The sequence below is a fragment of the Urocitellus parryii genome, chromosome X (genome assembly GCF_045843805.1).
Source record: "Urocitellus parryii isolate mUroPar1 chromosome X, mUroPar1.hap1, whole genome shotgun sequence".
In the NCBI taxonomy this organism is placed as follows: domain Eukaryota; kingdom Metazoa; phylum Chordata; class Mammalia; order Rodentia; family Sciuridae; genus Urocitellus; species Urocitellus parryii.
Window position 1 is genome coordinate 40859245 of NC_135547.1, and position 27001 is coordinate 40886245.

A 27001-nucleotide genomic window follows, 5' to 3' on the forward strand; every position below is an offset into this window, starting at 1 on the left:
GAAATATGCCTCTGTTATAAGTAGGGACATTTCACCAGGATTTCTCAGAGCATAAATGAAATAGATTCTTAAAAACTTCTACCTCACATAATCCATGATCACTGAGGAGCCTTGTGCATTCTGGCTACTAGGAAGGAATATGGCTATTTTGATAAACCAGCATCTGGTTTATTACATCAGAGTATGGAAAAATTTAATTACTGTGAGACAATCCAGCTGAGCCCCAGACCTTCAAGCCTGGAGGTGTTGTCCCTGAAAGAACATGTCTGGGTTTTATGCTGGCTCATCCCCATCCACTTCTTCTCAAACAAGGATGGACAGCTTGTATTTTGAGATGGGAGGCAAATTGAATCACTAAATAATTCCTTTAACTTTGGGGAATTAATTTAATCAATAATTTTAAAAGTTCAAAAAGTTAATTTAAAAAGTCAAATAGTTCTAAACAGCAGAACTTCTGCTCCACTCCTCCCCATCTCTGGGTCCCAATCACTACAGGCAAGCACTCCTGATCCTTTTTTAAAAGTACCTTTGCCCCTGTGTTTCTATTGTACTTCTCCTGGAAGGTCCTACCTTTTTTGATCTTCATTTTTTTTTTTAATTTCCTACCCTGGAAATTTAGTTCTTTTACAACATTTCACTCAAATCCCACCACATTCTCCTAATCTATCACAAGTTTTAGTTAAAACAAAGCTTGCAGTATTATGACCATGTAAATACTGCACACAGACAAAGAACATAACATACTACAATTCTTCCTTGTACAACATTTTTAAAAACTTTTATTCAAAGCTAATAATTGCCTTATTTGGGTATTTGTTTGGTTGCCCCCTTTCTTTTCTTTTTTTCATATTTGTTTATTTTTAAAATGCATTATCCCTAATCCCAAGACTTCCAGAAAATCATTAAATTTGATACCTTTATTTTATTTATCTATTTTTATGTGCTGCTGGGGATTGATCCCAGTGTGTCACATACTAGGCAAGCGCTCTACCCCAGATGTCTTGTAGGTTTTACTTGAAAGTGATATGAGAATGAAGAGCAAACTTCAGGACAAATAATGAAGAAAATTAGCCCCCTGGATGGGTCCAATTTGACAATTCCAGGGCTCATAAGTATTGTGCTTAGAGAGAAAGTAAGCACATTTGAACAGGATGATTGAGGTTCAGAGACAACCTGGCTCTACCAGTTACTAACTCAATGACCTTGAGCAAGTAATTTAACTCCTGGAGCTTCAGTGTCTTCCTCAATAAAATAAGGCTAATAATATATTCTTCCTCCATACATAAGATGGTTGGGAGGATTGAGTGAGATAATGCTCATGAGCACCTGGCCAAGTGTTTGTTACATAAAAGTGATTGTGGATGAGAGTATTATTATTATTATTAGGGACAGATCTTACCAAATAGTTAAGAACTGGAAAATTTGTGAACTTTGTGTTTGACACAGCTACAATATCACCTGAATATACCAATAGCATCATAAAGAGAAATACAGGCTGATATTGTCAATGAGATTGCTACATTTATCAAATATCAGTATCTTCTCCCTAGAGATTTTTGCAAAGCTGAAACAATTTGCTTTTTGTAAAAGATTTAGGGAACATACTAAGCTTTATGTAAGCATTAGATATTAGGATGAGCATTAATCATATCAATCTATAAATAAAGCACACAAATCTCCAGAGAGGCAGAAACAACTAACCAGAGATCCTAATTAATGTACAGGTCCAGGCTACTAGACTCAAGGAGAAACTGTTAAAGATATATGGCCAACTCACGTGAAGAAGTTAGATCAATTTCACAGGAACTATTGCCAACACTGTTGATAGCAGTACACTGGTAATAACCTTGTTCAAAATTTGTCAGATTTCCAATAACCAAAATTCCAGTGTTTGGGTCTGTCAAAAACAGGAAATAGACAATTAAAATATCTTATATAGGTACGAATCACGTCAGTGTAATACATCATTCAATGCCCACCCACTCCCCCATATTGCCCTCCCTTTCATAAGATGTCCAGGGACCAATTAGTTCCCTTGGGCCTGTTCCAAAGGTAGCCCATCTACCACCAAGTAGAACCATTCCTAGAGCTGGCTTCTGGAAGTTGGGGAGTAGTTAAGACCAGAGTCTTATGTTGGGAGACAGGTATTCTTTTTAAATTCCTCTCCCCCAACCAAGAAAAAGACAATACTGAGCAGCCAGCCACATATGCCATCAGTCAACCCACCAAACCAGGCTTTGCCAAGGACTCCCAAAGGCGATACTTACTGAAGCTTTCTTTCACTGGCACAGCATTATTTCCCTCAAGTTTATACCAGTGGTACACAGGAGACGGTGTTCCAAAAGAAGAGAGGCAAGTCAGAGAAATACTATGGCCCATTTCTGGTCTTCCTTGGATGCTACAAAGTGGCTTAGAAGGTTTGACTGTAAGGCAATTGCAAAGAGTAAAACTCCTGCCAGGATGCATGGCAGCCTGTGACTACTGCAGTCACTTCTTCACTTTCATTTTGCAGAATATATGTTTATTAAAAATTATATATATAGTGGTATATGAGTGGTACATAAATATATGTGTGTGTGTGTGTGTGTGTGTGTGTGTGTGTGTGTATTTATTTATTTATTTATTTATTTAGACTGTTTTCTGATTGTACCACCAGATGGGAGTAGAGCACTTCAGGTGCTGGGACATTCTAGTCAGGAGGCCATTAAGATTCAACTAGTGTCTCTGTCTGCCTCCTCCCCAGATTTATAACCATGAATTTCCACATTGTGTCTTAAAATATGCCTTTAATAAAACAGCCAAATGTAAGCAAACACTAAACAACTATGAACATAGCTTATACTTGAAAATCAGTTTTAAAGGAAAATAGAACCCTTAAATAACTTGAGATAAACTGTTTCTATTCACTCTAAAAATAGTTCTATTAATACTATATTTGTTTATTCCTTTATGGGTCTTGTTTTTCATTTATTCATCTGGGAGTGACACAAAATGGTTGGGAGATTTGAATTTGCCTGTGTCTCTCATCAGCAGAGGAAACCTATTTGGGTATGCACACTACACAGCAATGCAATCTCTATTCTGCCTTCACACCAAGCATTTATTTATGTACCTCCTGTGTACCTGACATTGGACTAAGTTCCAGGGATATAAAAGTAACATTGACACATTTCTGAAGTGGGGTAGAGGAGAGTGATGAGGGATGAAGTTAGAGAGTGTCTGGAGTCATACCTTGGAGAGCTTTACAGTCCATGTATTCTAAGAGCAGGGAGATCATGGAAAGACTTTAAACAGGTTAGTGATGATGGTTATTTTAACATTTTAGATGGATCTCTCTAACATTGGGGGTACCTAAACCAAGGGAGAAGAGGAGACAGTTTCAAGAGGTACTAAGCTAGAGGCAACTGGATATGGGGAATGAGGGAAGATTGTGGAATCTATGGTGATTTCCAAGCTCTTAAATTGGACAACTGGGTACATGATCTTGCCATACTTGAGATAAAGAATGCATGTAGAACAGCAGGCTTTAGGGAAAGGAATAATGAGGAGGAAGGAGTTATAATGAGGGTGGTTTGGGATGTGAATGATTTTTAGTTAATTATGAAAATACCTGGATGAAGAAGCTGGAAAACTGAAACTGAATCTCCCCATTCATCTTACTTTGCACAGCTCATTCTATCCTTAATCATATATACAGATAATGATCAAAATTACATATAAGGATTTTTCTACTTAGCTCTTGATTTTATCTTCCTTACCAATGGTTTTCTCAGAAGTTCCCAAATTCCAACTTGGTTTGCCTATCCTGAACTAGGCCATTTGACCAGGAGTCCATTGCAACTATAACTAGAATTTCCACTTTTAAAAAATATGAGTATTTTATAACTTCCAGCATGATATAACAATTTGAACAAAAATTAAATATGGGTGTTTCCTTGGGAAAAAGTCAGACTTGAACTAAATTATAGACAGAACCCTGTAATGACTTGCTCTCATTCCTTGAGCCTAGATTCAAACCCAGACAGGCTTTTAAAATTTTTTTTTGCTAAACACCTTTCTTTTATTTTTATTGACAAAACAATTAGTGAATCACTTTGAAACAAGTGCCAAATCTACATATTTTCCAAAACTACTGAATCAAAATTGAATTGACATTTTATCTGGTTAAAGTCCCCTGTAGAACCTAGATATTTCACTGGCAAAGCCATTGATCTACCCTTTAGGTTTATTGCTTTCAACAGAATTGGTGTTGGAAGAGAAGTCTTACCTCAGAAAATAAATGAAATTGCTTCAGTGTGTTCTCAAATCTTCTCTAAATTAATCATTTTATTTTTATGTGCCAAATTGCAAAAGGGAGATAATGCTTATTCCAAATGCACACAAAATAATTATTCAGACTTGACCTGGGTATTTTTCAGAGATTGATTTTCCAAGGTTGTCATAACTAATGGAAATCTTTCAAATGAATGTTCATCCAAACCACCTGGTTCTTTGCTTACTGCCATTTCCTTCACCTAAATTGTACCCTGCCACCTCAGCCCCTTTTATGCATGACACACTCTTGCACATCCTTCAACAGTCAGCATAAAAGTCTCTTTCCTTAAAAGCCTTTTCTAGTTCCCCTTACACAGCTTTTTGTTCTTTTTTTTTTTTTTGTACCAGTGATTGAACCCAGAGGTGCTCAACTACTGAGTTTCATCCCCAACCCTTTTTATTTTTCATTTCATTTTATTTTATTTTGGACAGGCTCTCACTAAGTTTCTTAGGGCCTCACTAGTTCCTGAGGCTTGCCTTTAACTTGTGATCCTCCTGCCTTAGCCTCCTGAGCTATTGGGATTACAGGTGTAACCACCATACCTGGCTCCTTTCACAGCGTTTAGATCTTTTCCTTGTGCCCTTACAACTATCCTCTCACACCTCCAAAGAAAGCTTTTATGTTACATATTTGTCTCTTTCACTTGATTGAACTTTTAGAGGTTTGGGGCCCTATCTTTTACATCTTCCCAACTTCGTTGTTAACCACTGTTACTGACACATGTGCTCAGGATTTGATGAATGAATTCATGAATGCACAGGTAGTATATGGGATTGGTGTTCACTGCTGGATGATAAAATGTCTCTGAAAGACACTTTACTGCAAAGAGCTATCATTAAGGAAACATGAATATCTTTTTCCACAATTGGTCTCCCATACCCACCTATACCCACCTTGCTAAACCCCCAGTAGAGCAAGCAGAATAGGTGCTCATATGCAATGGGATTTGATAATTGCAAATACTCTCTGCATTTTAAAGATAAATTAGCAAGGGGCTGGAGATGTGGCTCAGTGGTAGAGCACTTGTCTAGCATGTGTGAGGCACTGGGTACAATTCTCAGCACTGCATTAAAAAATGAATAAATAAAATAAAAGTTAAAAAAAGATAAATTAGCCATGTTGAAATTTCTGGAAAGGCTAAATTTGTAGGATGGCTTATTTTTCACCCAATGAATAAAGATACAAATTTTGAGACTTCCTGGACAAAGAAATCTGTAGACCCTTTGGTCTCTTTCCTTGCCTGGGTCCTAGCTGAATGTAAAGTCATGAAACAGTCATGACAGGAATTAGCTGACTCAAAGACTCATTGGAAAGAATAACTCACAGGAGAGTTACCCTCAACTTCTTAGAGAAATTGATTTGAATCTTCTGAAGCTTAAATTTAAGAACATCAACCTTCTTGTCTAAGTTTATCTCAGGACTATTTCCAAGTTCTTTCTGAAGAAGCTTTGCCTCTTTAGATTGCTTCTGCTCAGAACACTCTGGAGTCAGGGAGAAACAAAATCAGTTAGAGAATTAATCTCTCAAATTATTTGAACATTAAAGAGCTCTTTAATGGCCGATATCTCATTTTATCTTTACAACAAATCACTAAAGAAGACAGGGAAGTTATAACCACATCTTACAGTGACCAGAGAAAAATGAACTGATTTGCATGAAGTCACTGAGTATACAATAAGGTTTAGAACTTAGGTCTTTTGACTCCCATCTTGATGCTTTGGCACTTATACCACACCATTTAGTTCCCATGTATATGGCTAGTCTTTCAAACTAGAACATAAACTCTTTTCTCTGTCTTTGTACCCCTATGCACAAAGGGTTGAACTAATCCAATCTTAAACATTAGCTCTTGGGTACTTTTCCCTCTTTTCCAGGTGGTTAGATGCAGTGGCAAACCTCATGGTAAACATTAGCTATTCTTGTATGCCATCATATCAGTGGAAAGCTAAGGCAATTGTGAGCAGTTCTCCTAGGTATGCACCTTGTTACCAATTGCTGCTTTTCCAAGTAACTCTTATTACTGATTTGATCTAATGTCTCCTTTTGTATGATGTATAAACATAGTTGGAGAAGAGCAATGACTACATCAACTCCATTTAGGATTATTTAGAAGTAGGAAATGCTTAGTAAACTGGGTAGGGAGTAAGTGTTGTCAGTCCTTTCCTTCCACCCTTTAGTACTTCCCACTCCCAGGCCCTGCAGGGTTTAGCCCCCATTGTCCTGTCAGATAAAAGTTGGAAGGATCACTAGAGATCACCAAAATTTGGAGCCCTCTAAAGGCAGAACATGTCTCCATCACTTATTATAACCCTATCCATCCTGGGACAAAGTAGGCAGTCAATAAATCCTGAATACAAGGAACTACTCCAAATTCATTTTGAGAGCAGATATGACTTGCTTAACATCATATAATGAATATATGTATATACAGAAGTTCTTAACAATGGCCTAATGTGTGTCCCCTTTTCCAAATAGCATGAGCATTTTTAAAAGAGAAAATCCTGCCATTAGGATTTCATGGAATTGTAGTAGACTTGGGAGAAGTAATAATTTGACATTTGTCTCCTCCAGGTAAGTCTGGCTCTAATTGGATGGAAGTTCCCTCTGAAATAGTTGCTTGTGATCATTTGGGGTGGACAGTGACTTGACTCATCTGTTCTCATTGTATTCTTCAGAAATAGAATTATTGGGAGTTTGGATTATCTACTGTTGTCATTTTGGCAGCCCTTTTTGTTTGGGAAATTGCTTCTACGTGTTTTATTAATGATTTCTCAGTGTTCTTGTACAGGTTGAGTTGGTGGTATGTCTCTGTTTCCCTGGTAATGAAAGGAACAGTAAGTATATTTATCCCCAGAGATCTGTTTAGCATCATAACTAGGTATCCTGGTCATTCATTGTCCTGAGTTGCTCCAAGAAGATAAAAGTGTCCATACCTAACACAGTGACGTGCAGAGTGCCTTGGTTATTGCCAACAAAGTCTGGAGGGTTGTTGACATCACAGGTGTAAATTCCACTGTCTGCTGGCTGCATACGCAATATAGTGATAGACGCATTACCTGGAATGTTGGATCTTATAATTCGATCTTTGAATTGTCCAGAGGCCTGACCTTCTCCACCTTCAGAATAGTAAACCTAGGACAGAAAATAACAGAAATGAGAACTAGAGAGTGTCCATGACTAGGATAAGTAATCTGGAAGCTCCTTCTATTCATATTACCTTTGATAAGAAGCAGCATCTTTCTTCTCTGGGGAATAGGTCTCTGTGACCAAGGTTTTGTCAGTTCATGGGGGAACTTAATTTTCTTACAATTGTTCACAGTCATTACCTCAGATAAACTCTGTGATGTCATCTTGGCAGGAGCTGGTATGCCTATTCTAAGAGGAGGGGACAGCTTGGAGCTGACATGATTTAACTCTTAAACCTGGTCTAGGAGAACAAAATGCTCACGTGCTGAGTCCTCCTGAAGGAAACTTGTTAAACAGGACCAAATGTCTGATAGGAAATAAAAACTGTCATTTTTTTACCACTTCATAAACTTAAAAAAAATTTTAGTTGTAGATGGACACAATACCTTTATTTTATTTATTTGTTTTATGTGGTGCTGAGGATTGAACCCCAGTCCTCACACATGCTAGGCAATTGTGTACCACTGAGCTACACCCCCAGCCCCACTTCATAAACTTTTGATTTGAGTTTACCTTACTCAATAATAGTATCTGATGTCTCTAAAAATTCAGATGTTCATATTCTTTTCATACACCCAAATGCCTCCGAATAAGCAAACCTGGATTTCCTCTGTTTGTTAAAAGTATGAGATTTCGTGACTTACTCAGCTTTAAAGAAGAATGAAATTATGGCATTTTCTGGTAAATGGATGGAGTTGGAGAAGTCTTGCTAAGCGAAATAAGACAATCCCAAAAAACCAAAGGCCAAATGATTTCTCTAATATTCGGATGCTAATTCACAATAAGATGGGGAGGGGCACTAGAGAAGAAAAGAGTTACCTTAGATTAGGTAAAGGAAAGTGAAGGGAAGGAAGGGGAGAGGATGTGGGGATAGGAAAGATAGTAGAATGAAACAGACATTATTACTGTATATATGTATATATATGACTGCATGACCAATGTGATTCTACAAAATGTACACTCAGAAAAATGGGAAATTATATCCCATCTATGTATGATATATCAAAGTGCATAAATGCATTCTACTGTCATGTATAACTAATTAAAACAAATTAAAAATTAAAAAAAGAAGTGTCAGATTTCAGAACAGAAACATTCCTAAGAAATCATCTAGCCCTAATCCTTCCTAGTGTTTCCTGAGTATGAAACAGCATGAGCTAGTAAAAGGCCTAGGAATGCTTAGTCGATCCTATCTACCATCTTTCTCTCCATGTCAAATAAGGGAACTCAGACACAGAAAGATCAAATGACACATCTTAAACCAAAAGGGATTATTATTATTATTATTATTATTATTATTGTTGTTGTTGTTATTTACTAGGCTTAAGAAAGATCTGGATTCTAGTCCCGTTTTAGTCCCATTAAAGAACATGGATACTTAGTTCATAATTAGTCTAAGGAACTGTGGGAACAATATGATGTGGTAAAAAGAGGTCTGGTTTAATGGTTAAATGGACTGGGTTTTGGCCACAGCTCTCCCTCTGGCTGTGCTCTACCTCTGACTATGGCATAGGCAGGGGAGGTGGCCTCTAGTCATACCTCCATGTCAACCTGCTTTGTGATAAGAAACAAAGTTATTTAATCTCTCTAACCTTTAGTTTCCACATCTGAACAAGGAACCAGAGCAATGTTTTCCAAAGTATGATATGTATTCCCCAAATATAGGCACTTTAATTGATTTCAGATAGTATCTAAATGAAAATCTACTAATTTTAATGTGTGTTTCAAAGAGACATATCTAACACATCAAATATGCAGCTTCATGTATGTTGTTACTTTTGGTCAGACTAAGGCAGATTTTTGTAAGATTCTAAGAAATCAAGTCAGCATAGAAAACATTAAGTAATTAATAATACTGGTGTTCCACAAATACAACAAAAATTATGAAGATGATACATGAGTGACTAAAGCTTGGGAATCACTGTGCAAAGTAATCCCTGAGGTCCCTTCATAATATATATGTGCTGTGTATGTATTTTGTCAGTTTTGTATGAATGTGAGGCATTCAGTGATTGTTGTTTATTGTTCAATAAATTGGTATTGCCTTAGTCCAAGAGACTAATAATTTTCATAAAATCAACTAGAAGGGCCTTACAGTTCATTTAATTCAGTCCCTTTATTTTCCAGAAGAATCTGAAGCCCAGAGAAGTTTTTTAAAAATATCACACACAAAATTAACAGTTGAGACAGGACTAGAGCTCAGTTCACCTAATTCCAGCTATTTACCTAATTGACTGATCCAAGACAGAAAGTAATCAGAAAATCAAAAGATATTGTCTAGATAAATTCAAATGTCTTTTCCTTTAAGCAGGAAGTCTATATATATATATTAAAACTAACACAGAAAGATAGATTTGGAGGGCAAAATGAAAGAACCAAGCATATTTATGTAAAAAACAACTGTCTCCTCTGTTTTTTCTAACATCAACATGCTTTCTTTCCTGCCCTAACTACAGCCATTTATAATTCATAATTCACACCTACTGAACCAGAGGCCTTTTGTCTCAGAGTGATCTTGTTTATGAACTAGAGGTATTAACTCAAGGTATTCAAGTGAGACTGGGGGGGGGTGTCAGTATTTCAAAAGCCATTTACCTTATTCACTTTTTTTGTAGCAAGGATTGAACTTAGGGGTGCTTAACCACTGAGCCACATTCCCAGCCCCTTTTATATTTTAGAGACAGGGTCTCTTTAAATTACTTAGGCCCTCACTAATTGCTGAGATTGACTTTGAACTCGCAATCCACCTACCTCAGTTTCTCAAACTGCTGGGATTACAGGCATGTGCCACCCTAGCGTATTCACTTTCTGATCAACAATTTGAGGCTCCATTGCCTCTTACCTGGAATATAGCCTGCTGTCCATCAATAAATCCCTTTAGAACTTAAACATCTGGCCATTTTCTTTGTCCCCAAGAAGACTGGGTACAGGTCAGCCCTACGACTGATTACATAACAATGAGATACATCAGTCCTGCCTGAAACTCAGAGGATCCAGGTGAAAAAGTCTTTGTTTCTACAGAGATCAGAGGCCCAATAGAGTGTATTTTAGGCTAGAATTAGGACATGAAAAGAAGCCACTGGGAAACTCTCTTAGTTGGGCATAAATTGAGGTAAAATTAGCAAATAAGCAATGAGGTCCTGGTCCTGTAACTTACCCATGAAAAAGAACTTTACCATCCTTCTATCCTATCTCTTCACACTGCAGTCTAATCACTTTTCTCCTGTCATAAATAACAATAAATGGTATTGGAGGTAGGAAGGAGGAATAATAATGGAGACCTAAAATCATCTTGGCCTCCGGGTGTTGTGTGAGAGGGAAAGTGGCTAGATGGCAGCTGAATACATAGATGGAGGGGGTTTCCTTAAGAGGAAGTCCATTCTGTCACACTGTCTTTGTAAAGAAAAAAGAAAGAACCATTTTCCTGAAACTGCTTATCTAATCACATAGGAAGCACTGCAACTTGGTTCTATTTTCCACAAAAGAATAACTCTTTTAAAAATCAAAGCTGAACAATGACCAAAGTCCAACCCATGATCCTGTGTGGCCTGTAAACTTTTCAAAGACATATTACTGTCAATTTAGATATCAAAGCAATTGAGGTCCAGGAAAAGCCTCCAATATTCAATAGGCCACATCCTTGGTAGGGTAGAGTGGGAGGTGAAGATGTCCTGCTTTAAGAAAATTCTTAAAGGAATTTTAAGGAGTGCTTGTTAATTTTTTTGCCCACTTTCTCTTTTGTGCCTTTGTTCATAGCAAACAGCACTGTTTTCTTCCAAGGTCCTCTCTGCCTGCTCCCTTGGTGATGCTAGAGTTTAACGTGTAGAGTCACAATATCAAATTAGTTATAAAACGCTCTTTGAGATCACTTAGTTCATGGTTTCTAAGGCTAAGGAAACTTTAGGAGCTAGGTGAATATTCTAAATATGGGGAAATGGCTGGGAGAGACTGGCGGGTAGTGGGGGGATCATAAGGGATGGTGGTAACTGTGGTGAATGGGGAGTCAGTGCACACTGTGGAAACAAAAACACAGAGCTAACCAAAATATGTCCACTGGACAAATCTAGTCCAGAGGCCTCCTATTTGCAAACTGATTCATCCTCTTCTATTACAGATGCCAATGAGGGCCCAGTAGTGGAAGAGCATTTCCCAAGGTTACACAATCAATTTACATTCAGACCTGGAACTCACACCTTCTGTTCCCACTGAATATATTCAGGTAGCACTCACAATCCTTCCTTCCTGAGGCAAGGAAGATGATTTTCAGGCAACCTTCCCCTTGGGAGCCATTCAATCCCATTCCAGTCTGATCTTCCTCTTGCCAATTGCACTATTCACTGGCCTGATGCTTCCCACACTAAGCAGGTTCACTACATGATGCCCTTGACATTTGCCAGCTGCACTGCAGGCCTCTGAGTTCTTTGCAGAGCAGGCTTTCCTCTCTTACTGTGTTAAGTTCCTAGTCACACGATGCTGTGCATCTGGGAGCCAGATTTGTCCTAAAAGATGTTTCTTCAACTTTATGCCACTGCTCTCAAACTAGTGACTTGGTGTATAAACAAGAAGGGTTGAAAGAATTTCATCTGCTTTCTATTTGAGTCAGAACTTGGAGTTACTAAATGCCTTTAGTTTCCAGAACTGCTTTTGCAGTTTCCTTTGGGAGATGTGGAAGGCATGGAAGTCCACAACAAACCACACATTATTTACCTTGAAGCTTCTTGCTTTCTGGTACTTCCCATAGAGGGGCTAGCCAAGGGGAGAGGATTAGGTGGCAAAGGTCTCAAGCCCAGAATTTTCTCTGGTCTGTACTATGAGGGCTGGGATCGCATATGGAGGAAATAAAATACCAAAAGAAAGGCTCTCATGCCCTCAAACCACTCTCTTACCAGCCTACCATCTGCTACTTTTGGGTGAAGTCATAGAAGATTCCAGCTTAAGTGCTTTTCTTTGAAAGACAACAATATAAGCTATTGCCACTCCCTAGCACTTTAGTGTTAAATTCACTTATCAGATATAGCAAATATAGAGACTTTAAGGAATGGGACACAAAATAGGTAACTTTGGTGGGGAGGGAGGGAAGATTTATAGCATTTCTCAATAAGGGTGATACTAGCATTTTGGTCAGGCAGTTTTTTTGTGTGGGTCTGTCCTGTTTTGCAGGATATTTAGCATCTTTAGCAGCACCCACTAAATCCTTGTAGTGACTCCAAGTCCTAACAATCAAATCAATACCTTCTCCTTTATAAAATGCCCCTGAGGTGATAGAACTCCCCCATATACCAACATTAGAAAAATGTTTTAACATAACTCTGTTTTAACATAATTCTAATGTTTTAACATAACTCTAGTAATCAGACCAGGTTGGAAAATCTGAGAAGCCACATAACATGAGGGCACTAAGTCCTTAGAAAGATGTTGTACAATTTACGCATGTTTTGGGAATATGAGTGTGTCAAAGGGTTCCTTCCATTATAAATATTCTAGAAGAGTATTGTCTAAGAGACTCATGCTAAGGATGGTCAATGTGTATTCTGTTCATGGGCAGGTGAATTCTGCAAATTTACCAGTAATAGGCTAGGCGGAAGAAGAGGCCCTCTGTGAAACCAGAGGGCCATCAGACCATCCAAAATTTCCACGCTAGCCTACCAGGTCCAGAGTTTTCAGCTGAGATTCCCTGCCAAAGAACTGACTATCTGAAACTGTCCAAATTTTATGAGAAGAGACCATCTCTAAACGGACCACCATGCTAATGAATATTCTTGTCTCTGAGTCAGAAAACTTGTGGGTTACTTTTGTAGTTGCTGCTTACCAAAGGAACCCTCTAGATGGGACAGTTACAAAGAAATAACATCATCTGAGAAATACCAGGTCTCTGAGTCAGTTCTACTTTAACACAACAATTTGGGGGAGGAGGAGAAGATGGGCATGAAGATGGGTCATTGCCCAGATGAGGGCAGCAATAGGGCCCTGAAACTTTTGAAGGAGGCTGAAAAATGTTCTAGGTGTGGATATGAGAAAGTGAAATCAAGACTTCTCTGGTTTTGCCAAGGGTTTGTGCTTATTTGGATTTTCACTAAACTCAGACCCTTCCATCCCAGTCCTGAAGCTTGTGCCAGTGCCCTGGAGACTGCAAGCAGTGAAGGAGTCTAGTAGTACACCAACAGGTGTTCTTACCTGAGAGGTCCAGCTACATCTTCCCCGAGCGTCTCTTGTATGCGCCATTTTTAGACACTGACTGACTGCCTTTTCCTCCAAACCCTCAGTATTGAGGCACGAGCCATGCTGTGTTTGAGCAGAAATGGGTGGATCTGAGAGCTGAATTATACTATCGTATCAACCCAGGAGTTGAATTGAATCACTCAGTGGTCAGTCTGGCAACATCTTACTCCCATATCATTGACTTGTCTACTAACACAAAAGTGTTTTTCTAGCATCCCCAAAATGTCCCACCAGCAATCCATAGATTAGCATACTGCATGCTCTACAGAATTTTGAATGCATAGAAGTGCTCAAAGAGGAAAGGGTCTTGAAAAGGAGGCCAATTCTCATGTTAAAAAATACTATCTCAACCCAAGAAGTCTGCAATCCCTTGATGAGCAGAATCTCTGTTCAGGGACATGAAGCAGTACAAAAGGTATCTAGGCTCTATTTCTGGCCACAGAGACCCTGAAGACAGTGGATCTGTGAGCCAGTGAGGGCCACGATGTCCCTGAAGAGCTCTGTCCCAGCTGTTCAGTTATACTAAGTGTATCTAGTTAGGCTGGGTTCCCTGTTCCCATTTCTCAGTCCCTCTAGTACACCAAAGCATGAGGGGGAATAAGAATTTTTCAAAATCACCATTTTGTGAGTGGCAATGGCACTAATATTAGCTCAGATTCACTGAATGCTACAGTGTGGAAGGATTCCTAGTGCTTCACAAGCATCATCTCATTTAATCTTCTAATTAAAGCTATGCGGTATGTATGTAGTTCCATTTTATAGATAGAAAAACTAAATCTCTGAAAAGTCAAGTGACTTCTGTAAGGTCAACCAACCAGTAAGTAAGTGGTACAGCAATAAACTGACATCCGTCAGGAGATTTCCAATGGGGCTCTAAAGCTACTCATTTGGGAAAGCACAGAGAAGCACATGCCTGCAGAATATGGGGAGAGAGGGAAGGGGTTTCCATTCTCCAAAAACAGAGACTTCAAATATTTATAATGAGGATCTGGTCAGGGTGAGTTGAAGTAAAACAGGAAAACAGGAGGAGGAGGTTTGTGCTAAGGGGGTTGGTTTTCACTGTTCTCAAGTTAAGAGATGTTCCTACTCTATTCTGTCCTCCATATGGCTAAAACCCAAGCATAGCACACAGATCTCATGCAGTTTTAAGATCAGGGAGCATGTTCTCTGACTTAGCAGCTCAGTAGAGAGGACCTCATTTGGCTTGGACATCCCCAAAGAGTAAATATCTTGAATTATTTGCTGCAGCTGTACCTGACATCTGAAGAATGAGGCAAATGGCAAGTAAATAAACTACTCATTAAATACCTATTTGTTAATGGATTTTCTTTTCAAAGTTCTTCTAAGAGGTGCCCTGAGCTCAATCCACAGTCAGTTTAATCATATCTTCCCGTTCATTCTTAGATCTAAAAAAAAAAAAATAGTACTCACTGGTGGTCATAATACCCTTTGGCTTTGCAGCTTCCTTCCTCACTAGCTACATAGTTCAAGAAAGAAGTGGCCCTGTGAATTCCATTGTCAAGGAGGCATATAGAAGAATTTGGGCTTTTGAACTCAGACTGGCTTTGCCTGGCCTCCAGGCAGGTGAGACCATCTTAATTTGAGTATCAAGTATAAAATATATTAGTAAAGACTCTCTAATTTCAGTCCCTACTGGAAAAATGAGAAGAACTTCAAGCCTACAGATGAAGAGTTTGTTGAAAAGACTAGTCAGAAAATAGGATTTTAAAAAGATCATGTGATTATTGCCATCCACATTCAAAGCGAGAGCAACTTGCAATGGAAACTGATAATTTCTTACTTGGTTCCAACATGCAAGGTCTTGGGTCAGGACATTTTGGGTGATGGAAACTGGTGGAAAAACTGTTTTTATTAGTGGTGGTGGTACTACTGCTGCTGCTAATCATAATGGTGTTTACATGGGATAAACTTTAGAGGGCTTTATATTTTTTCCCAAATGTTTTCACATGCATTATGTCAATTAATTCTCCTGAGTATTGCTGTTGTATCATATTTTAAAGAGAGGCACGGAGTGATTCAAATATCTGTCCGAGGTAACCAGTACTAAGCAAATTATTTGACTAGATAGTGACATTGATGCAATCTCCCCCTGAATGGTGTTTCCTGCTGACAAATGTTTAGGATTTCTAGTAAAAGCAAGGATTAAGCACTGAGCATTACTGGCTGAAGCAACACTGCCCAAGGTGCGCCTCCTCCAATGCCCTCCTTCCCCTCCACCTCTGCCCCTGGGCCTTCTTTAGCTCACTCAACTTATTCTCCCTCTATCTTTCTACTAACTGAACCCTTCCTTTCCTTCAAGACTCAAAATAACTGCATATTCCAAACCACACTGATTGGTCTCTTCTCTAAACTCCACTTTGATTCATGCATGTTTTTTGAAAACTTGGTGAAAGCTAAAGACCTTTTTCTTCAAGGGGTATATATGGGCATTTTTGCATATGTGCTCATGTACACATGTGAACACATGCACACACATATCTGTGAGAATACAATTTTAATCCTTTTGCTAATTTAAAGAAGGATTTACCCTCAAGGGTGGATAAATAAAATCTGGGAATAGGCATCTTGCCTGTGGAATAATCCTCCCCTATTGATGTTTATCTACCATCCTCTGGCGATTCCCCCCCCCCAGAACTTAGAGCCTCTAGCTTTATACTATCCTTGTTTACCTAGGGTTGACCTCTACTGTGGCTCCCTCTCTATCCATATAAGTAGTCTCCTTCTGTCAGTACTCAGTCTGGTTCAATGAGCCAGTTCCCTTAACAGACAGATCCAAGATATTAAGTGATGAAGAGATCTGCAGATTAATTAGGACTTGCAATTGATCCAATGTCTTTGAGACAGTATGGAGATATTTGGAGGGGAGGTTCTTTCAGAACTACTATTCATTTCACTCATGAGAAGACATTTCTGTCTAGTATAGAATACATGGTACACACAGTTCTCTTCATATTGTTTTATACTTGTTATCTCTGTACATAAATGAGATAACAGGTATAAAACAATATGAAGAGAACACAAGGGCAAATTCACTTACATGATGGTCTTCGCTAGACATCTATCTTCAAACTTTGTACCTCAGGTTCTGTCACTGTTGTCACTGGCATATCATTCCTTCACATAATTACCCCAACAGTTTTCAGTCAGAACTAGCAAAGGGGAAGAGGTTAGGAACTTACAGTAAGTGGCTCTATTTCCTTCTTATGAAAGAAAGACCACTGGATAGACAGCTTGTCCATGGAGGCCACAGTGGTGGTGTAGAAGCAGAGAAGAGTGACATCAGATCCAGTAGTCACATTTACGAAACTGTCTGGGATGGTCACTTGCACCAGGTTAACCTGACCTGAAAAGATAATCATCAGAAAAACAATGGTACACATTTAGATTATGATGACACTTTTTTGGGTCACAAAACATTTTCAAAAATATCTTATTTAGAGAATCCAAAGTGAGGAGGAGAATATGGAATGAACCATAGAGGGAAACTGAGCAAACAATGAGGCCAGGGAAAGGGGAGTTTCTAACAAGTTGCAGTGTAAAGATATTCAAAACCTAGGTGATGATGAGATAATACCACTGAATTGGGAATTCCTCCTATTTAAGAATTGCATACATTCTTGTCCAAGAGCCTCCAAAAGGTCCATAAATATGGATAACAACTAACCCAGTTTTCTAAGCATCAAGAGTCCTTTGAATGTGGGACTTTTAGTTTTGGAACTCAATAGGTCTCAAGCAAACAATACTTGTTTTTATAGGACTTCAGGACTAAAGCCAGAAAAATTCCAGGCAAACTAGGATGAATTGGTTATTCCTTCCCTAAGACCATTGGAGGGGTATTTGCAAGATCAAAATTACATTCATAACAATACTAAGATGTTGTTTATTTTCTTTTTCATTCTCATTCTCTCATGAGTATACATTGGAGTTTCCCAAAATCTACATGACTGGTAATGATGTCATTGTTCTAGTGGCTAATGAAATGTGTGTTTGTGTATTTTTTAAAATTATTTTCTCAGTTTTAATTTTGAACATAGCACATATAAATAGAAATAATTTACATAAAAATATTTTGGGTCCTCAAGTTTTTGTGATTGTAATTGTAATGAGATTACAATTACAATCACAAAAAATGAGATTGTAATTCAGGACCTCATACATGCTAGGCTACCACCCTACTTCTACCTCAATAATTTTTAATTGAAACTTTTATTAAAATAAATATAGATAATTATAGATTCACATGCATTTCTAAGGAACAGGAAAGATATACCATATGCATTTTATTCAGTTTCCCTCAATGGAAATATTTTGTAAAAACTATAGTATAGTATCACAACCAAGATATTGACTTTTATACTACACACACTGACTTTATTCATAGTTCTCCAATTGTACTTGTACACATGCAACTGTGAACATGTATTTAGTTCTATTCAATTTTATCACATGTGTAGGATTGTGTCTCCACTACAGTCAAGATACTGAACACTTCCATCACCACAAATATGCCCCATGTTGCCCTTTAAAAGCATTGACACTTCCCTCATGTACCCCATCCCTGCTTCTAACAATTGACAACTACTAATATGTCTTTTATTTCTAAAATTTTGTCATCTCATAAATGTGCCATAAATGGAATCATGGTAAACCTCTGGCACTGGTTCTTTTTACTTGGCATAATTACTTGAAAATCCACTCAAGTTATATTAGTAGTTGGCTGTTTTGGTAATATCTGATGGTATATATGCATCAGAGCTTAACCATTCACTCATTTAAGGCATCTGAAGTATTTCCAGTTTTTGTCTAGAGTAAAAAAGTACAAGTATTTGTGTACAGATATTTGCATGAACAGAAATTTCATTTCTCTGGGAAAAATTCCCAAGAGTGTAATAGCTGGGTCATATGGTAGTTGCATGTTTAGTTTTATGTAAAAAGAAAAGTTACACTGCTTTCCAGAGTGACTGCAACATTATACCTTTCTATCAATATGGCATGAATGTTCCAGATTCTCTGTATCTTCACCAGCATTTGATGCTGTCACCATTTTCTATTTTAATCATTCTGATAATTTGCATTTCCCTAATGCTAGTTATGCCAAACATCCTTCACCGTCATCATTTACTGTTTCTATAACTTTTTGATGAAATGTCTGTTCATATTTTTTGCCCATTTGCTAATTGGATTGATTATGGTTGTGTTTTGAGAGTTCTCTATGCAATCTAGATGTTAGTCTTCTGTCACGTAGACAGAGTTTTATTTCTTCCTTTTGAATCTATATGTTGTTTCTTTTTCTTGCCTGATTACAATGGCTATAACATCAAGTACCATGTTGAATAATAGGAGTGAGAGTGGACATCTTTGCCTTGTTCCTAATCTTAGGAGAAAAACATTCAGTTATTTCACCATTAAGTACAAAGACATATGTTACTTGTAGATGCTCTTTTTTGAATTGAAGCAATTCTTTTCAGTGGGTTGAATTGTGTCCCAAAAAAGTTTAGTCTAAGTCCTACCCCCCAATATTCGGAAGTTTAATCTTATTGGAAAATAAAGTCTTTGCAGATGAAATTAAGTTAAAGATATTTATATGAGATTATCATACATTCAGGGTTGGCCCAATTACTGTTGTCCTTATAAGTAAAAGGAAAAGAAAATTTTACACATACACACATACAAGTAAATGATATATAAAGATGGAAGCAGAGATTGGAATGATGCTTTTACACATCAAGGAATGACAAAAATTCCCAGCAGTCATGGTGAACTTCATGGCCCGATCTTCCTTCAGAGCTTTCAAAAGTAATCAAGCCTAACAACAATTTGATTTAAGACTTTTGGCCTCCAGAAACGTGAGATAATAAATTTCTCTTGTTTTAAGTACCCAGTTGTGGCAACATTTTATAGTAGCTCTGTGAAGCTCACATACTTGTTATTCCTAACTTTCTAAGAGTTTTTCTCATGAATGAGTATTGGATTTTACCAAATGTTTTTTCTGCACCAACTGATATGATCATAATTTTTCTTTAGATTATTACATGAAAATACATGAAATAATTTTTGAATGTTGAACCAGCCTTCCATATTTGAAATAAATCTCCCTTAGTCATGATGTAATTCTTTTTAGACACTGCTTGATTCAACTTGCTAGTGTTTCATTGAATATTTTACTTCTAAGTTCATGAGAGATATTAGTCTGTAATTCTCTTTATTTGTACTGTTTTTGTCTGGTTTTAGTGTTAGGGTAATACTGTTCTCATAAAATGAGATGAAGTGTTCTCTCCTCTTCTATTTTTTAGAAGAGAATATACAAAATTGATGTTAATTATTCTTTAAATGTTTGGTAGAAATATCCACTGAAACTACCTAGACCTGGAGATTTCTTTTGTAGAAGCTTTTTAAATTATGAATTCAATTTCTTTAATGGTTATAGGGCTATTCAAATTATCTATTTCATATTGGGTGAGTGTTAGTAGGCTTTTATTTAAGTTTTAGTTTTCTTTTATGACTCTTGAATGTAGCAGTATTCTTACAAATTGGTATCAAAGTGCACTTGTGATTTTGTGTTCTGGGCACCCTGATGTTCTGAGAACAGATTATGCAAGGTACACTCAACCATTGTGCAAATCATCTATAAACCTTATTCTGAAGGTACTTTTTTTTTGTTTGTTTTTGAAGAATGTTTAGTTACTTGTCCCGAGACTACATTTTAAGGAAAAAGGATGCCCAAACTTGGAAGTTGCTGTTGCAAAGAAAAGTAAAAATCTACAGCGTGAGGAAACTGAGTGATATAACGAGGAACCCACATGGAAAGGTGAGATTGGTGAATTACTGCAATGGAAGGTATATAAAGAATGGTACTTAACAAGGACCCACAAAGAAAGAAAGTTGGATTTAAAGAGATGTGACAAGCTGGGCATGATGGCTTGCACCTATAATCCCAGCCTTTGGGAGGTTGAGGCAGGAGGATTGCAAATTCAAAGCCAGCCTCAGGAACTTAATGAGACCCTGAACAACTTAGCAAGACCCTCAAAGTTAGAAATAAGAAGGGCTGGGGATGTGGCTCAGTGTTTAAGTGCCCCTGGATTCAATCCATTACCAAAAAAATATTAGTAATGTTGGATTTAATTCCAGTACCACCTCCCCCAAAGTTAGAAATGCTATCATGACAATTGAGATTAAAATTCCTATGGGTTGTATTATTGTACAAATATACAAATTAGACAAACATATGGGTAAGTCAAGGCCCTTAATGAACAAATGAACACAACGATTTAGTTAGGGAAGCATTTGTTGAGTATTTTTAATTCTTTATATATTCTGGCTATTAATCCTCTGTTGGAAAAATAACTGGCAAAGATCTTTCCCATTCTGTTGGTTATCTCTTTGTTAATTGTTTATTTTGCTGTGCAGAAGTCATTTAATTTGATGACATCCCATTTATTGATTCTTCCTCTGATTTCCTGAGCTATAGGAATACTAACCAGGACATCTTTGCCTGCACCTGTGTGCTGAAATATTTTCCCTTCTAACAATTGCAAGGTTTCTCAACCAATTCCTAAGTTTTGGATCCATTTTGAGTTGACTTTTACACAATGTGAGAGATAAGAATCTAGTTTCATTCTTTTACATATGGATATTCTGTTTTCCCAGCACCATTTGTTAGAGAAGCTGTCTTTTCTGCAGTGTATGTTTTTGACACCTTTTGAGAATCAGATGATTATAGCTGTGTGAATTTGTTTCTGTGTCTTCTGTTCTGTCCCATTGGTCCATGTGACTCTTTTTATACTGAACCTTGCTTTTATTGTTTGTTTGTTTGTTACTATGGCTTTGCAGTATAATTCAAAATCATGTACTATGATATCTCCAGCATTGTTCTTTTAGCTCAGGGTTGCTTTGTCAATTCTGGATCTTTTATTCTTCCATATGAATTTTAGGATTGCTTTTTTTCTAGTTCTGTGAAGAATATCATTTTTGAGGGGGATTACATTGAATTATAGCTTGCTTTTGGTAATATGGCCGTTTTAACAGTATTAATTCTGCCTACCTATGAAGTGAGAGGTTCCAAAGACTTTCTCATTTTTCTTACTTAATGACAGCAGTCATAGAAAAGGAATTTAGGGGATTGGGAAACATTTTGAAGAAGTAAAAGAAACAGCAAACCATTGTACTGATTATCCTTTGTTTCCTGGATTCAATAGCTGTATTTTGTGTTATAGCCAGGCCCACCTTGGCAGCAGACAGTTTACATGACAACCAATGCACTGATGAATTGAGAAAAATGCTTTAGGGTAGGCACAAATACAGCATTTTCTAATTCCATGCATTTTCCTTCTTGCAACATTATTCTTCTCATAATTTCCTTTCCCATGATGCCTTTCCCAAAAGAAAAACTGGTCTTCAGAGAGCAGCTACTCTTTCCAACATAAACTTCATTGGATAAAGCTGCTTTCCTCTGTTGGAGGGGAAGTGGATTCCTCCTGTCTTCAAAAAGCTCATCTCCTTTCTCCTGGAAGTTAGCCACATCTGTGGCTGTGCTTAAATGATGACTTTAGAATGTCTTTTAAAGTGTCCAAAATAAAAGGGATAAAACTGGGAATTTGATAGTCATTAAAGTTCCCAAGAACTTTTCCCTAAAAATAGAGATATTTTGGAGAGATCATTTGACATTTTTGTTCTCTTGTTTGGGTCTCAGTATCTGTTATGAAATTGATCAATGATAGTTACATGTGAACATGTAAGGCAAAACAACCATTTGATGGATAGTCTCAGTAAAAAGTGCTTAATGGTAGAGTAAGCACAGTTCTCACATAAGACAAAGCATGGAAGAGACCACAGAGCCTAGCAACAAATATCTGGCAAATACCTATTTTGTGTCTTAAGCAGTGCTAAACACTGGGAAAATCATAATGAAAAAGACAGACACATTCTTTGCCTGCCATGTCAGTGCAGCAGGAAGCCATTTATAGCACAGACCAGAATGGAAGTGAATGAAAACCAAGGGCTTGAGAACTATTAATCTGACTCAGACATTTCTAACATTTAAAAAATAGAAGATATAAAATCTATAACTAATTTGATACATATAAAAGCTCAGTAATATCACATTGGAATTCAAATGATGATTTCAAAATTTAAAGTGAGACAATATATTTTTGAGGATAATACACATTGTCTTGTAAATAGGTAATGATTGCAAGGCAAAACCTGAGAACCATTTTATTGCCTAGATTCCCAATATTTGGCCCCATAACCAATTCTTAAATTTTGGAAAAAAAAGACTTTCAGACATTGTCCAACCTTAACATAGTAAAAATACACTTCAGAGCTAAGAATTATGTAATTTAAGATTGGCATTTTTTAAATGTAGCATCATTCATCTAGTGCATATTACTTAACCTTGTTAGATTACCATCTAGCCAGCACTATTCAACGGAAACTTCTGTGATGATAGAAATATCCTATCTCCACTTTGTCCAGTTTAGTAGCCACTATCCACATGCAGTTATTGGGCCAGTAAGACTGAGGAAATGGCATTACAATTTTACTTAATTTGAATTAATTTAAATTTAATCACATGTGGGTAGTGAACAGTATAAATTTGGTCCTAAAATAGAGTTAATTCTGTGAATGTCAGGAGAAAAACAGTTTTCTTTCCTTAGATTGATTAATTCTAAATTGAAAAATTATTTAAATTTGATAAAGTCAGAAAAATATCTACATTAACAGGAATGTGAATAAATAATAAGCTAAAGAATCATACCTGGTTTAAACAAAACTGAGGATTGCAATGCCCCTTACTAACTTGGCTGGATTAAAAAACAAAACAAAAAATGTATCTGTGGTTGAATTATGATTTACTTCTTTTATAATCCAGTGTTTATTATCAAAGGAAAATAATCCAAGGTGCATACATCAATATTTTAAGAAGATTTTAAAATGTCTTGCAATTTGGTAATGGTTATTAATTCATTCATTTAATGCCTATAATATGGTCAAGTACTTTGCTTATTTGGAAGATTATTATTCTCCTAATATACCATAGCAAAAATATCTCCCAATGAGCCATATTTAAAATGATGCATTTGGGGGCTGGGGTGGTGGCTCAGTGGTAGAGCGCTAGCCTCGCACGTGTGAGGGGCTGGGTTCAATCCTTAGCATCACATAAAAACAAATAAGTGAAATAAAGGTATTGTGTCCAACTACAACTAAAAAATAGATATTTTTTTTAAAAAATGATGCATTTGAAGTGACTTAATTTACAATAACTTCAGGTATAATTGCTTTGCTTTGAGTTACAAAATAATAAAACCAAGTGATCATTCACCTTTTGGATTTGACTGCAAAACCAAATTTTGAATATATTACTTTTTTCTCATGTATAATACATATCTCCAGAAAATAAAAGCAATATTAACATATCTTTACAACAGGTGACTAATACATTTTACAAGTATCTTGATGATAGTCATGAATTTTTTGTGGAAGAAATTTTTCATTACAATTACTTTCATGAATTCAGGTTTAAACTAAAACCTCCTAAGAAGCCATTGATTGGTTATTTGTGTTTTTAGTGCTCAGGTTTTTGAGTTCTTTATACACCCTAGAGATTAGTGCTCTATCTGATGTGTGAGGAGTAAAAATTTGCTCCCAAAATGTAGGCTCTCTATTCACCCCACAGATTGTTTCTTTTGCTGAGAAGAAACTTTTTAGTTTGAGGCTATCGAATTTATTGATTCTTGGTTTTAATTCTTGTGCTATAGGAGTCTTATTAAGGAAGTTGGGGCTAATCCCACATGATGAAGATTAGGGCCTACTTTTTTTTCTATTAGACACAGAGTCTCTGGTTTAATTCCTACCTCCTTGATCCACTTTGAGTTGAGTTTTGTGCATGGTGAGAGATAGGGGTTTAATTTCATTTTGGTGCATATGGATTTCCAGTTTTCCCAGCACCATTTGTTGAAGAGGTTATCTTTTCTCCAATGCATGTTTTTGGCGCCTTTGTCTAGTATAAGATAATTGTAATTTTGTGGAGATTCCTTGGAAAACTGGGAATAGAACCACCATTTGGTCCAGCTGTTCCTCTCCTCAGTCTATACCCAAAGGACTTAAAAACAGCATACCACAGGGACACAGCCACATCAATGTATATAGCAGCACAATTCACAATAGCTAAACTGTGGAACCAACCTAGATGCCCATCAGTCAATAAATGGATTAAAATGTGGCATATATACACAATGAAATATTACTCAGCAATAAAAGAGAATAAAATCATGGCATTTGCAGGTAAATGGAGGGCGTTGGAGAAAATAATACTAAGTGAAGTTAGCCAATCCCCCCCAAAACAAATGCCAAATGTTTTCTCTGACATAAGCTGACTGACCCATAATGGGGTAGGGAGGGGGGAGAGCATGGGAGGAATTGACAAACTCTAGATAGGGCAGAGGGGTGGGAGGGGAAGGGAGGGGGCAGGGGGTTAGCAATGATGGTGGAATGTGATGGATATCATTATCCAAAGTACATGTATGAAGACATGAATTGGTGTCAACATACTTTATATACAAACAGGAGATGAAATATTGTGCTCTATATGTGTAATAAGAATCCTAATGCATTCCACTGTCATTTAATTTAAAAATAAAATCAATTAAATATTTAAAAAAGAAAAAAAGATTTTACAATAGCAAATTAGCAGCAACCTGAATGTCTACCATTTAAGTCCAGCAAAATAAACAGTTCCCTTTAATCCAAAAAACGGAAGCCATTGAAAATAAAATAAGATTAAAATAAATTCATAAATTCTGAACCAGATATGCTGGTGCACACCTGTAATCCTACTTACTCTGGAGGCTGAGGTAGGGGGTTCACAAGTTCAAGGCCAGCCTCAGCAACTTTGTAAGGCCCTCAGCAAATTAGTGACATGTTGTCTCAAAATAAAAACTGAAAAAGCCTGGGGATGTAGTTCAGTGATTAAGTGTCCCTGGGATCAATTCACAGTAAATAAATAAATAAATAAATAAATAAATAAATAAATAAAATAAGGGGAGAGAGTAACACTAAAAAACACTACTCTGCTTATTTGTATAGGAAATTGATTTTAAATATTCATATGAAAATTATTTCTGAATGTTTAGAGTTTAGGAAGTTAATTCATTCCTTCAACAACCATTTACTATATTCCCACTATGTGCCAGGCACTATACTTGAAATGTGATATTCTTTCTGAAACAAGTGCAGATGGGGCATTAAATTGTACATTGTTTGAAATATTGCCAATTGTCCCTCAGTAATATCTGGATCAACTGCAGGATCTGGATCAACTGAAGGATCTGGATCACTATGAATGGCAGGTATAGATCACCTAAATCTTCCTTTCTCTGATATCCACACATCTGTAAGTATAGCAAATAACAAGATAGTATACCCTCTTTTTAGTCTGCTGGGCTGAATACCATTTTTTGCTTTGGACCAGCTAGATCAGGCATACATAGATATACAGCATATAATATATACCAACAAAAACAGCTATATGGTAATTTAAGAAAAGACACTCTGAAGTAGTTATTGGTCATTCTGATCAGGCCTTGTTCTACTAGTCAGAAGTAAGATCCCAACATCATGCTAGATAATTTTTTAAACAACAGGAAAACTGCATAAAAGGTATGGGCTTCATTTTTAATGTAATATACACTTGCAAAATAATATTGATAAGGAATTCACCCAAATTTGAGTGGTAAGATTACAGATGATTTTTGTTTTCTTATTTATATATGTCCACATTTTACAACCTTCCTACGGTGACTATAAAAATGTTTATAATCAGTAAATATATATATATATATATATATATATATATATATATATATGACATATTTGTACATATATATTTGTTATAGTGAAATCATTCTTTAAATTTTTTTTGTAGTTGTAGATGAACAGAATGCCTTTATTTGTTTATTTTGATGTGGTGCTAAGGATTTAACCCAGTGCCTCACACACACTAGGCAAGCACTCTGCCACTGAGCTACAGCCTCAGCCCCTGAAAATCATTCTTGAAACTATCCCAAACCCTATGTTTAGTATAGGCCAGGGTTAGGCCTCACATAGAGAATTAATTGTCAGCTATAGACATGATTTTAGAGAGTTGGTGCAGAGGGCCTGGGGTTTGATCCAATTGGCTTGTGATTGGAAGCCCTTTTGGAAGGAATAAAGATTTTTCCTGTCTGAAATTAAATTTAAATGAATATTCTGGTGTGAGGGAAA

At 36.9% G+C, this 27001-nt stretch overlaps 1 protein-coding gene across 1 annotated transcript in view; it reads right to left on the minus strand.

Annotated features, from left to right (window-relative positions):
- Nucleotides 1-27001, minus strand: part of Vsig1 (V-set and immunoglobulin domain containing 1) — a 32750-nt gene that overhangs the window by 1696 nt on the left and 4053 nt on the right. The window contains exons 2-6 of the mRNA XM_077793617.1: nt 16921-17084; nt 13676-13783; nt 7249-7447; nt 2268-2423; nt 1778-1897 (exon numbers count right to left, since the gene is read on the minus strand). Of these exons, the coding sequence (XP_077649743.1) occupies nt 1778-1897; nt 2268-2423; nt 7249-7447; nt 13676-13783; nt 16921-17084 (747 nt within the window). The remainder of the gene's footprint in view (nt 1-1777; nt 1898-2267; nt 2424-7248; nt 7448-13675; nt 13784-16920; nt 17085-27001) is intronic.